The sequence below is a fragment of the Notamacropus eugenii genome, chromosome 7, assembly GCF_028372415.1.
Source record: "Notamacropus eugenii isolate mMacEug1 chromosome 7, mMacEug1.pri_v2, whole genome shotgun sequence".
Classification (NCBI taxonomy): Eukaryota; Metazoa; Chordata; class Mammalia; order Diprotodontia; family Macropodidae; genus Notamacropus; species Notamacropus eugenii.
In genome coordinates this window covers 92,978,699-92,993,348 of record NC_092878.1, presented here as the reverse complement: position 1 = coordinate 92,993,348, position 14,650 = coordinate 92,978,699, and the positions used below count along the sequence as shown (strand labels likewise).

The 14,650-nt window shown below is 35.6% G+C and overlaps 1 protein-coding gene across 2 annotated transcripts in view; it reads left to right on the top strand.

Moving 5' to 3' along the window:
* VEGFC (vascular endothelial growth factor C) overlaps positions 1-14,650 on the top strand; it is a 158,568-nt gene that overhangs the window by 95,815 nt on the left and 48,103 nt on the right. For both annotated transcript variants that reach the window (XM_072623941.1, XM_072623942.1), the window contains exons 2-3: positions 12,087-12,297; positions 14,141-14,331. In XM_072623941.1, the coding sequence (XP_072480042.1) occupies positions 12,087-12,297; positions 14,141-14,331 (402 nt within the window). The remainder of the gene's footprint in view (positions 1-12,086; positions 12,298-14,140; positions 14,332-14,650) is intronic.

The window sequence follows — 14,650 nt, the reverse complement described above, 5'->3', positions numbered from 1 at the left end:
AGGAAAGGAAGTTATAAAGGAGACCAAAGAGAAAGCACCCATTTTTACGTCAAGTTACTATCTGTGGACTTATTTGTTCTATGAATTTTTAAGTAGATTATAAATGCTGAGGAAGACTTAGCAGTTTTGGGATTAGTGAAAAAAAACAGGAGACAAAATATGGTATTTTCAGATGTAGCACTTCTGGTTAAATAATTCAACTTTGTTTTATTCAACAATGTTTCATAGCAACCAACTCTCCTCCCTGCTATGTTCATAAGGAATCTGGAATCCTTTCGAGACAGAAGCACATAAGCAATCACAAATTCATCTGGATTTAATTGCAATATATAAAACAGGTGTGCATTTTAAGCTCACAGCATTGTGAAGATCAGACTGAGAGCTGAACAGTACAGTGTGCTCAGATCTCCAAATAATCTACACAGTCATATGAAATTATCCCGGCCTCATTATCTTTGTAATGTCTTTCATTAAAAAGGCAATTGTGTGCCCTCAGAACACAGTCAGTCAGCTCATCAGATTTTGTTTTTTATATCTTAATTTGACATTAATGTGAGCTGGGTAGTGTTATGCAGCTTAGGGTAGGGGAAAGAACATGGAGGGAGAGAAACTGAGTTCCCATCACAAGTCTGAATCAACCTGTGTGACCTCAGCAAACTCTCTACTTCTTTGGCCCTGAGATTCCTCGCCTGTGAAAGAAGGAGGTTAGACTATATGGTTTCTCAAATCCCTCCATCTCTAAATTTATGGTTTGGAAGGAAAACAGTAACTGTTGTGTTATTTCAACAAACCTAGCAAACAACCAAGAGACTATTATCACAAGTGCCATTACTTAGAGTCAGCTAGGTGGCAAACGATAGAAAGGTGCACTGGGAGTCAGGAAGACCTGAATTCAAATACAGTATTAGATACTTGCTCTCTGTGGCACCCCTGACTAGTCATTTAACCTCTGCTTGCCTCAGTTTCTTTATATGTAATATGGGAAAAATAAAGCACCTACCTCCCAAAATTATTGTAAGCATCAAATTAAATAATATTATGAGAAAAATATGAAGTATTTTGCAAACCTTAAAAATGCATGTGCTCTCTCTGCATATATACACACACTATATATACATGTATATATATATATACATACATACACGTGTGTGTGTGTTTGTGTGTGTGTGTGTGTGCAAGTTGGCTATTATTTTTGGCGTTAGTAAAAGTGAAAGAAGGAACATAGGAGTCAGAACTGGAAAATGACCTCTTCCTTAGACCTTATTTTGCAAATGAGGAAACTCAGGCCCAGAGATAGGAAAGGACTTACCACAATTTCCACATGGAATAAGTTACAGAATCAGGATTCAAACTTAGTTCCACTCCAAGTAAACTCCTCTTTCCAGAGTATTCAGTCCTTCAGAGGTCCTAGAGTCCAGCCTCACTTTTTAGTTGAGAAAAATGAGGTCCAGAAAATTGAAGTGACCTGTCCAAATAATGGATTGACACAAATAATGACACAAATGGATTAATTCATTTCAGACATGGAATTTGCTTATCCATTTTTGCTGTTGCAGCAAAATGATTTCGTAGACTAAAAAATAATGCTTGAGAATCTCAGCTTTATATTTCATTAATTTATTTTTCTTTTGTGACATTTAAGAAAACGTAAGGTTTGACACCAAAGCATATTTTATGAAAGAAGCAACACATCTCAATATTTTGATTATTCAAGACCTCTCAGTTTGAAATAAGGAAAAAATCTTATCTTAGCCAGGAAGAATTGAGGAATAAAAGAGCTCTTAATAAAAATTTTTCATATGTCAGTAAATTTCAATTTTAGAGAATCAAAACGTTGCTCCAGATGATAATGAATTATAAATTATTTGCTGCGGTCACTCAATCCTTTTTTGGTCATACATGTCTCTGATAATGTTTTTTAATGTCTTCTAAAACATTTGTTTTGTGCATAATTTGTTGTTGGAAACAAGATACAACTTGTTGGTGCCTGTGTGTGTGTGTAGGTGTGTACACTACGCTATCTTATTGTGATTTTTTTTAAATCATAGTGCTTCAAGTTTTATACTCAAGTAGAATCAGTGGGAGAATATTGACATTTAATAAGATGAGCTTTTGTAATAGTGAGCATTACAAGATCCCTGAAAATTCTTCTTATTTTATGACATGAAATTCAACCCTTCTATTATTAAATCTTGAGCTAGTTAGCTCATTTTCTAGATGCACATCAGTTGGGCATTCCGAGATCTTCATAAGTACACTTTTCCAGTCTTTTTCTACCTTACATCTCATCCCCAACTGTGACGCCATCCAGTGACACTGGTCTTACTATTTCTCCCACATGACACTCCACCTCCCAACTCCAGGTATTTTCAGTGTCTGTCCCCTATACCTGAAATTCTTTCCTCATCATTTCCTTCTGGATTCTTTGGCTTTTTTCAAGTCCCAGATAAAATCTCACCTTTTCTAGGAAGCCTTTTCTAATTCTCCTTCATTCTAATGCCTTCCCTTTGTTGATAACCTCCAATGTATCCTATGTACAAGCTTACCTCAGAGATATTACAGGTTCAGTTCCAGACTGCCACAGTAAAGTGTAATAAAGCAAGTCACACAAATTTTTTGGTCTGTCAGTACATATAATAGTTATGTTTATACCATATTGTAATTTATTGAGGAATTTATTATAATATTATTTCTAAATATTTTATTGTATCTAAATAATATTATATCTAAAAATGTAAATACCTTAACTACAAGTACTTTTTTGATTAGAAAATACTAATCATCTGAGCAAGTCATAATCTTTTTGCGGTTCTCACCTCTGTATTGACGAGTACTGCTCATCTAAGTGATGATTACTGAAGTTTGGGGCTACTGGAGCAACTTCTTAAAATAAGATAGTAAATAAGTTTACTGTATCAACTAACTCTTCCTTTCACTTGAACACTTAGAGGCCATTGTAGGGTTATTAGCTGGCCTAATGTCGATATTATTGTGTCTCCTGGAATAGGGAGGACTGAGGAGATGAAGAATGGCCAGTCAGTGGAATAGTCAGAACACAAACACCATTTAGCAATTAAGTTCACAATCTTACGTGGGTGTGGTCTGTGGCACCCCAAAACAATTACAATAGTGACATCAAAGATCACTGATTATAGATCATCATAACAGATGTAAAATAATTAAAATGTCTGAAACGTTGCCAGAATTTTTGCCAAAAACTTTTCCAGAAATACTGCCAAAATGTGACACAGAGACACGATGTGAGTACATGCTGCTGGACGCAGGATGGCCATAAACCTTCAATTTGCAAAAGATGCAACATCTGCAAAGCTCAATAAAGAGAAGGCCAGTTAAACAAGGCATGCCTGTATAGCTTGTTTGTATGCAGTTGTTAGAATGTTATCTCTTTAAGAACTCCAGTCTTTTGCTTTTCTTTGCCTTCCCAGCATCTTACAGTGTCTGCTATGTATTACTTACCTAGTAAATATTTAATAAATGTTTATTGGTGAGTCAGTTATATAAGATATGTATATTAATGGACTAAATGGGATTTATTTGCATTCTGCTTTTTGTCATACGCTAGGCATTATACGTTTTCCATCTGATTCATTCATTTTGAACAAACATTGTGAACAAGTGCCTACTATGTGCCAGGCACTCTGTTAAGCACTAGAGATACAAAAAAAGACAGACACTACTCTCAAGGAGTTTACAATCTAATGGAGACAACTTGAAAACAAGTAGATATAAAGTATGCTATATACAAGGTTAATAGGAAATAATTAACAGAGGGAAGACTATAGAATTAAGGGGGATTGGGGAAGACTTCCTGTAAAAGCTGGGAATTTAGTTGGGTCTTAAAAGTAGCTGAGGAGGTCAGTAGTTAGACAGGAGGAGAGTGAGAGTATTCCGGGCATAAGGTACAATCAAACAAAATGCCTGCAGAGTCAAGAGATGGAGTGTCTTGTTCATGGAATTGCCAGGAGTCTAGTGTGACTGTATCAGGGAATAAAGAATAAGAAAACTGGAAAGGTAGTAGAAATCTGGTTTATAAAGGGATTCAAGTGTCAAAAAGAAGATTTTATCTCTGATCCTGGAGGCAATAGGGAGCCACTGGAATTGATTGATTAGGGGGTGACATTATTGGACCTACACTTCAGGAAAATCACTTTAATTACTGAATTGGTGGGGGTGACTTAAGGCAGGCAGACCCACCAACAAGCTATTGCAAAAATCCATGCCTGAGGTTTTGAAGGTCTGCATTGGAATGGCAACAGCGTCAAAAAGACAAGTGGGTGTAATGTAGAAGGGTTGCAGAGGTGAAATCAGAAGACCTTTGCAACATATTGAATAAAGGGAGAGATGAGACTGAGGAGTCCAGGATGACTCCTGGGTTTCAACGTAATTTCATATAATCAACCAATAAGCATTTTTGAGTACTTTGTATGTGGGAGATAATTGTGATAGGTAGTCCCATGCAAAGACAGCATAGCAGTCCTAGACTTCAAATAGCTTGCATTTTAGTGGGGAGAACAACATGCACTTCTTTAGGTAAACAAAAAAACATAAACAGAACTGACAGAGGGGAATCTTGGAAGGCCTCAGAGGGAAACCAAAGAACAACTTGATGCAGAAGGCAGAGCTGCACCTCAGTATTGAAGGAAACCAGGGATTCTAGGAGGGAGTGTGTACTCATAGGGGAGGGTCAGTGCAAAACACAGGTACAGAAGATGGACTCCTATTTTACAGGAACAAGACCAGTTGGGGTGTACATGTGCATAGAATTGATTTACATGAATCCTAGAAGGTGACTTATGACCAGATTGTGAAGAGCTTTAAAAAGGTGCCCACATTTATATTGTTGAGGTAACAAAGAATTATTGGAGTTTACTAAATTCCATATGCCACAAAGAAACCATGGCTGCTCCTTGCCATTTTCATTAATGTTGTATGCTATTATGGATGTGGTCTACTATTTCCGTGAATATACCAACTTATTTGTCATTGGACAAAAAATTGCACTTTGAGAGTTACATTAGTTAAATTAATACTTGTAAGTAGTCCATGAATTATATGATTCTTAGTCTCCTTTGGCCTTTCCTACCTTCACTTTTAAAGCTAACGTGGACCACACAGAACTCAGGGCTGTTTATATTTTGCTGTTTCATTGATCTGAAGGCTAGAGAATTCATCATTTGTCAATGAAACTTCTGGAAATGTCCCTCTTCTTATTGAAGTAGGCTGATCTTCAGACCACACACATAGTCTATACATACACATGCACGTGCATATCCAAAACTTTTCTAGCTCATTGCAAACACACAACCCAAGAAGAATCTTACATTCTGTTGGCACAGTACTTTAGAACCTTGATAAAGACCAACAACAAACAGACAAAAAACTAACAGTAATAAACAGAAAAAAGACATCAGAGATATAGAAACCAGGTATTTTAGAAACACGAATAGATGGTGATGGAGACATCAAAATATAATCTAACTGGGACAGAGGCAAAAAGGAATCAAGACATGGGCACTGATCCTAAAATATAGGACACAACAAAAACTGAACCTCAGAGAACAGTCCTATGTAAGAGATAGAAACAGAAAGTGAAGTAGTGGTAAAGGGAAGGGAGAAAAGGAGGAGAGAGAGAGAGAGAGAGAGAGAGAGAGAGAGAGAGAGAGAGAGAGAGAGAGAGAGAGAGAGAGAGAGAGAGACAGAGACAGAGACAGAGACAGAGACAGACAGACAGAGACAGACAGAGAGAGAGAGTCAGAGACTTAGAGAAAGATAGACTCAAAGAGGGCTAAATCAGAGGCAAAGAGAGCTAATTTTCAAAGAGATAGGGAAGGAGAGGTACAGAAACTTCCTGAGTCAGAGAGTGGACTTTTGTCATAAGAATCACTGTAAAAAGCAAGGTCATCCCAGGTACACTTGTGAAACTGTACTATCAACTACAGTAGTGGATGCATAGATTCTTTAAATGTCAAGCTAAAGAGATTGGCCAGTGATCTGCTGTTTTAATTTCAAAGATGGCATTTATCTGCCTAAGGAACTGTTTTTTATATTATAGCAGTATTGTGTTTCTAAAATTAGATAAATATTTGAGGTAAAATGTCATCTTCCAAGTGAAAATAATAATGAAATTTTGATATTTACCCACTAAAATGAGGTGCTAGGGAAGAAGACAGTGTATGTGTGTGATTTTCTTCCCTCTTACAGGTCAGGGAATTTAGCAATGATAAATATCTATCTTTTCTCATTCATAAGATCTACCATAGGGCAATTCAATCATTTGGACTAAAGTAGCTTTCCAACCCCTTCAGAGAATTTAGATTCACATAGGGCTTCAATCTAATCTGCTGGGTTACTTCACAAAACAAAGTTTACAAGAATTTTCATCTGTGGATCTAGCTGCAAAGAAGTAAATAGATTTTTCAACAGGATAGCACAACATTAATGTAAAAATGATTGACAGGTAAATAAAGGTCCTGATCATCAACTCATTGTAAAAATTAATCAAAAGGATTTGCTAAGGGGATTTGAATGAATCATTAATTTTTCATCCCTTTGTGGGAGATAAACATCATTGAGACTCTAAGGAGTGTGTCTTTGTAGTCATTTTCTGCTACCTGCCTCTCTGGAATGCCACCAGAAAAATTCTTTGTAAACCATAGACATTTATGGAAATGTGGTTTATTATGATATTCATTAATAAAATAAAACTAATAATAAATATAAGCTACTTTTCAAAGTATTGATTTTTAGGAGGCGATGCCCATATAGCTAAAAAATGTGTGAAATTAGACGGCATCTCTACTCATCTCCCTTCCTCTTTGCTCCCTATTTCTCCCCTCCCATACAAATTCCTAAACATATAAAATGTTTTGCTAAATAAAAATCACATTGTGTTTAATTCAAAGACTTTGAAGTTAGAATAGACTTTAGAGATCTTCTAGTCCAACTTTCTCATTTTACAGAGAAGTAAACTGAGACTGAAAAGGACAAAATATCTTTCCCAAGATCTCTCCCCTTATAAATAGCAAGTATATATAACTACAGCCCAGTTCTTTTGATTCTTTATCCATTTGCCTTATGACCTTTGTACTTGTCATTGCTAATTACCTCAAAAATACAGAGAACTACTTGCCTACTCACCTGTTTTTAGTGGGAAAGTTGCCTTAAGGTCAGCTGAGAATGAGGGAATATTCAAATACTTTTGCTGCTGAATTAATTTTGGGTGAAGGGTTAAAGCAGGAATCACTTACTGTGGTGGGGTTGGATTTTTCTCTGGTTGTCAGAGGGCAAAGATTGAAAGGGATGGATGGGGGAGGATGAAGAGGGCCTGGAGGAGGAATGGGCTAATTGATGTCTCTTGTTATCAAGATTATGATTGAAATTATTGAAGACTGGTAGGAAAAAGGATATTAGATCTCTAGAAACAGAAGAGAGAAAGTACATGGTTCATAGTCCATTCCATTTCATCTCACCCTGAAGTGATAAAGTTAACAGATGTCTCTTTTGTTTTTTAAACAAACTCCATTTGTTTGTTTAAAACTGCATTTCTTTTCCTGTTAGGTCACCCTTAAAAATGCAGATTTGCTAGACACCCAGTTGACCCTCTGTAGCCACAGCATGAGGATGTAGTTAAGGAGTCAGCCCTTGGGAGTCAACCGCAACTGTGAACTTCACTGTCTGTTACCAATTCCTTTTTCTATGATCCCTAATATCTGAAGAGGACATGTGCTTTTAGGTGTGGCAAATTACTCTAACATGATCCATGTGTGTCCTTTTCCTCCTGTGAATTTCTAAAGTTTCCTGGGAGCAGTCAGTGAGTGACAGTTTTCAAGGTATGGGAGGCAACTCACGACAATCTTGGCAAGTCAGCTGAATGGACCACTACCTCTTTCTGTTTATCCAGTTCACTGCCTGGCTCTGCTTCACTGACAAGCCTAGGACCATTAATGGTGTCAACAAGGCCGGAGTGGCATAGGGAATGATTGGGGACTGCTTAGTTCAGTAGAGTTATCTAGGTCCACCTTCACAGCTGGAAGACAGAGATGTGATATATTTGTGTGATCTGGCCCTGAGCCTTAAGTTTCAGTGCCTCAGGGTTAGGTTCCTGGGACACTGGCCCCTGTTCTTGGAACTGGTACTCTTTTTTTATTTTATTAAACATTTCTTATCCCTAAAACCAGACCCTTGTGGCATCAAGCCTGCTGGACCTCCCTGGTCCTTCATCTGGCTTGGCTCTCGGTGTACAGAGATCATTCACACTTAATCCATCGTGCTCTTCTTATGCCATCATTTTCAAGTGCTCTAGTTTCTCTTTTTTCCTCACATCAGTGAATTTTTTAGGGCTTATAAATAGAAGACGTACTACAGAAATTTCAGAAAAATCAGAAATAACATGACAGTTAGAAGTACAGCCTGAAAAACAATCCACCTTTTCTCCAGAGTGAGTAAAATGCTTTTTAGCCTTGTTCTTAAATAATAATGGTGGCCCATGACCCCCTTTATCACAAAACTGTATCCTACCCACATTGCAGTATAGATGAGATTAATACTTTCATTCAGACAATACTACCTTGGATGATTTAAGAATTACCTGACCTAGACTCACTGGAGCTCATTTCTTCCTTCCAGGTTCACCTTTAGCCAATCAAGAAAACAGTTGATTGAACCATAGGTTGGCTAGGGTACTGTCCATTGTGTTACATACCACTTTACCTTTTCCTCCTGCCTCAAAGTCAAGTAGGAAAAAGAAAGAAATATTACAGAGTTGTTTGTTTGCTTGTCTTTACATCAAAAATCAGAATAATTTAACCCGACACATCTCATCTCAAATTCACAACCGACCTTTCCTCTAAAATCTATTTTTTCTGCCTCCAATCACTCAGTTAACATTTGCTAGGCGTTACCAAATGAGGAAGCTAGGTAATACGAGCCTAGATTCAGGAAGACCTGAGTTTAGATATGCTCTAACACTTGCTAGTTGTGTAACCCTGGGCAAGTCACTTAATGCCATTCTGATTCAGTTTCCTCAATTGTAAAATGTGAATCATGATAGTACTTGCTCCAGAGGGTTTTTCTGAAGGTCAAAGGAGATAGTATTTGTAAAGCTTTTGGCACAGTATTTGGCCCATAATAGACTTATTCCCTTTTCTTACCAGTGTCACTAAATTAGCCACAAGAACGTGAGTATTATTCTAGATGCTCAAAACTATTGTTAACCTGTGCTTTAGCTGGTGATATATGTTACAATTTAAAATAATCAGAAGTTTATGCACAGATAAAATAAATCCAAGGCAGAAGTGCCAATGGTAAATATAACCCAGCTCCAATAATTTTTTAAAGATAGTGGCATTTTGTACATACTTTAGATTTCATAAATCATCAGTAACTTTCAACTAGGATCTTGCAGCCAAAATTAAACTTAGGAAATAATTTTTGAACTGACATACACATAGATGCATATATAGTGTATACATGTATATGTATAACAGCATATATACATATATGTGTGTGTGTAATATATATATATTAATTACACACACACACACATTTATTCCTATTTGTCAATATTGTCTGTCATACCAAACTGTGGCAGGGGGTGATGAGATGACCTGTTTCTACTCTAATTTCCTCTCATTATTTAGTAAATAGGTAGCTAGCAGACATAAGAATGGGTATTCTAAAGTATTATGGAATGAAGTAGTCAGTTATCTAGCAACATATAAAATGCCAGACTATAACTGTCGCATCATCATTCTTTCAATTATCTTTCCAGTGTTGTCTCTCTTTAGCTATGCTTCCTTCCTATCGGAAATAAGCAATTAGTTAAGATTTGTAAATAATTCATGTTATAATCACTTTCACTTCTCCCAAAATATTTTGTATTATGTTGAGTATGTATATATAGATATACATATGTGTATAAATATACATATATTTTATATATACCTGTATTCATGTACATTCATATATACATGCACATGTGTGTATTTCATTGTGTATGTGTGCATGTATGTATGTGGTGTGTGTGTATATATGTACATATATATGTGTATGTGTATATATATATATAAATTTTTTTTTTCCTCCAATAGAATGTTAGCTCTCTTGGAGGGTAAAAACTGCTTCATTTTTTACTTTGTATCTACAGTGCCTTGCACATAGTAGATGCATAATAAATGCATGTTGCTTAATTGATTTATGCCAAGCATAAATTATCAGTTGAAATTAAAATATTCATATGCTGAATAATGGTAACTAGTTAATACCATGAGCCAAACTAATATTTAAGGTTGCTTTATATAGTTCCTTTTACATTGTACCACAAAATAAAATTGGTAGCACATCAACAGATGGGATATTTTCATCCATTAGATCACAAATACTTTAAAATATTGAAATAATTTACCTCTTAGTATGGCAGTTCTTAAGAAATCAAAATTGTATCCTCACAAAATGAAATTAACATGGTTACCCTGACTTAAACTAACTTGAAAAATTAAAATCCAAAAATGTCATTTAGTCTTCTAATTGCCTCAATTTTCAACAATTCATTTAACAATCTCAGTGATTTATCAGTCTGTCAATAGATATGGAACAAGCTTTATGGAAATTGATCACATGGCCATGTTGTGCTGTTATGGTACGTAGAGGTACTACTCCCTTCCAAGTGAATGATATTTATAGTAGAGAAAGCAATTGCACACACATATATACATAAATATAATTATATGTGTATATATGGGTGTTTGTATGTCTGCATGTGTATTTTTGCATATGTATGTGCAGGTAGACACATGCACACATGTTTATAGCATTCAGTAGAATTCATTTCAGGTGTTCTCTCCCTTTCCTACTCAGGAGAGAGTAATTCACTCGTTATAGGTACAAAATTCCAAGGAACATGCTACATTATAAAAAATGACTTTTTGTGTTTTCCCCATGATTTTCTGGTTAAGAAATGTTTCTTTTTTCAAAATCCCTTGCATTTATATCTGTCCTTTTCAAGTATATGTAGAAGAATTTTATGAGTTTTGTTGTTCTGGTGACCCTTTAGAATATGCTTAAGTATATCCTATTTAATAAGCATCCACACAACACACACAAAAAGCTATCTAAATGCTTGTCATTTGAATTATTTCATGTTTAAAAATACACACCTTGACAACTAAACAATTTCAGTACTAAAAAGTTAGTTTCCCCTCCAAATTTCAAAAGTCTCTATCATGAGTATCATGGGAAATCACATTTTTGAAATGGAATTTTGTACTCCTATGTTTATTTGGTGATTCTAAAGCAATAATTCCTAAGCATGGTCCCTGATATTATTTTAAAAATCGGTATTTAGATTTTTTTGTTGTTTTTGCTGATACCACTGAAGAAAACAAAAGTAACATAATAGATGGCTGTTTTGTTTGACTTCACTGGAGAATAAGTAATACAAGGGCAAACATCTAATTGTCAGACACCTAAAAGCAACTGTCTATAAAACTGCAAGTGGGATCATATATATTTGTACTTGGAAGAATAATTTAGAACAAATACTCATCTTTATAAAGAGCAGAAATAACCAAAAAGTTTAAATTAATTGTCAAATTGTAACTCCAAATAATAGTTTACTAAAAAAAAAAAGAATGGCTAGTTTTAAAAGCTCTGAATTGATCACTAAGAATTTAAAAAATGTTGTCTTCAGCATGAACTCTATAGCTCATACAAAATAAGTACTGTATTATTTCTTGACCACTTATTGCAGAAACAAACAAAAAGTTATAATTAGCAAATTATAGCTCAAAGCAGTAATTTATTGTAAACCATGCCTAATTTTAAACATTTTGAATTTGTTCAATAAAAACAAAATAATATTTTTATCATGAACAATGCAGTTAAAACAAAAATAGATAGTTTTCTCAACTTTTCTTCACACCTTTATTTAGCATCTAATATGTGCAAGTCATTGTCGCCTTGTCATTCAAGAAAAAGAATCATTGTACAGCAAACTTTAGCTTTTGGGCATCTTGACTCCTCCATCCTACAATTTGAAAAGTAATTGATATTGCATGTTTCTTTAACAGGATCATGCAAGCAAAGATCTCGAAGAGCAGTTGCGGGCTGTGTCCAGCGTGGATGAACTTATGACAGTTCTTTATCCAGAATATTGGAAAATGTTTAAATGTCAGTTGAGGAAAGGGGGCTGGCAGCAAAATGGGGAGCAGCCCAGTCCTGACACAAGAGAAGAGAATGTCAAATTTGCTGCAGCACATTACAATGCAGAGATCTTGAAAAGTAAGTGTAGAAAAGAAAACATGTAAATCATTCCTGGAAATGAAACCAGGAGTGGGGGGAATATCCTTCCTTAACCTGTCCCACCACCACCACCACCTGACTATCTGTACTTTTGTATACAAGCTTTAGAATTTCATAAGCTTAAAGAAAGGGATTGATTTTAAAAGAAAACATATCTTATCTAGTAGTATTCCCCATTCCAATCAAATTAAGTGAGAAATAAATTTGTGTGTTTCTCATGATGGTGGTGAGGCTCCTGGGAGGAAATGGAACTGTGAATACCCTTTTCTGTATGTACATCTAAGTATATTTCATGTGCATGCTCATTCTTACCAGTATAAGTATTCTCCATCTTGTAAATAACCTGATTATTCTTTTAAGTTAGATTTCCTAAGTGTTTCATTTACATGCAATGGGAAGAGAAAAGAGTCATTTTTTCAAAAGTTACTTTATGGTTGATTGTTCGGAGATAATGACTGACTTCAGTAGACTCAGGGTGATATAATAAAAAAAAATTGGATTTGGAATCAGAGGAACTGGGCTCAAATTCTGCCTCTTTCACTTACTGTCCGAGTGACTTTAGACAAGTCTCTTATCTTTCCTCAGATTCAGGTGCCTCACCTGTAAAGTGAAGCAGTTGTAGTGTGGCCTCAGAGGCCACTTTCAGTTTGAAGTCTTTGATTCTGGATCTTTGTGAATCAAATAACATTTTCTAAGTAAGCCCTATGTAGAAAATAAACATATAAAAATAAGTAAGGCATCTCTTTCCCTTTAGTGGATGATGCTTTATTAAATTAATGACCTTGTAGACAGTTTTCTCCAGTTGTTAAATAAAATAATCCAAATTTCATAATATTATTATTAGATTTGAGTGTGTTTATTTACGAGGCAAAAATCAATTTACCTAAAGGAACCAATAATATATATATATGTATATGTATATGTATGTATCTAATAAAGCTTTTCCTTTTTATTGGTAGGGAATAAACTAGACTTTTGAAGCAGCATCAGTCATAACAGCGGTTATAATTTAAATATTTGGGTCAATAGATAGGCCCTTTGCATGTCAGACCCATAGAGTAATTCAAAGTGAATGGCCTAAAATCACTGAGTGTTAGAGCCAACAGGGGAATTAACAGATGAAGAAACTGAAGGCCAAGACAAAGCCGAGCCAGAATTCAAATCCAAGTTTTAGAAGTCTTTGGCTTCCAAGTGTATGACTCCACCATACCATGAATTGGCAAAGATTACCAGCTTACCAAAAGAGAGCAGGGTATCCTACCTTATTTGTAGAATTACTAACACGTTCGGTAGATGCAGCATTGCCGCTTTCTAGATTTTCCGGAAAACTCTTCTGAGAATGGTGTTGGACAGCACCCATCACCCTCTCTTCATTTACATTTGGCTTAATGAAAACATGGGAATGATGTTATTTGTTTTTGCTTGAAAACCGCAAAGATAGTGCATGCTGAAAAAAACTGGCATGATTACCTTGCTGCAGCATTTATAAACAACAGATATTAAACTCTTATTCTCTGAAGGAAGGAGAAAACTGCACATGGATTCCGTGGACTTGTCTTTGTGGTTTTCATAAAGCATAAAACCTTAGGTTGTCTGAAATTTGTAGAAAGGGGTTTCTTTTGAGAAATTACTCAGGTGGGATGTGAGCCCTTCTGCTCCTTATCCCAGTATTAGGGCTATTAGGCTTCTACTTTATTAAAATTCCATATTTCACCAGATAAAGCACCTAAGAGTATGAACATGCTGGTTTTATTCTAAATGTGAGTGACCTCCTGCTGCCATGTTTTCTTTATAACTTATGGACTTCCCTATGACTTGGCAGGTATTGATAATGAGTGGAGAAAGACTCAGTGCATGCCACGTGAGGTGTGTATAGATGTGGGGAAAGAGTTTGGAGCAGCCACAAACACCTTCTTTAAACCTCCATGTGTATCCATCTACAGATGTGGGGGTTGCTGCAACAGTGAGGGACTGCAGTGTATGAACACCAGCACAAGTTACCTCAGCAAGACGGTAGGTATTTCCGCCATGCTTTGAGATCCCTCTTGATGAATATATACTTGTCACAGTAGGTGTGCTCTGATTATACATTTATAAGGTCTTTGAATATTGATCTAATCAGTCCAAAAAGTATGGTGTATTTTCTTTGAGGATCAAAGCGCTACAGTATTTCTCACTAAAATTGTGATGCTTTTTTGTTATTGTTAGGAAGCTCTAAAGAGAGGGAGCAATTCTTGCTATGGTTAGTATGATCCTAATTAAATAAGATTAAAATTATTTTTAGCTTAAAAATGTAAAAAGTGTCATTTAGGTACATATGTGTGCATATAGA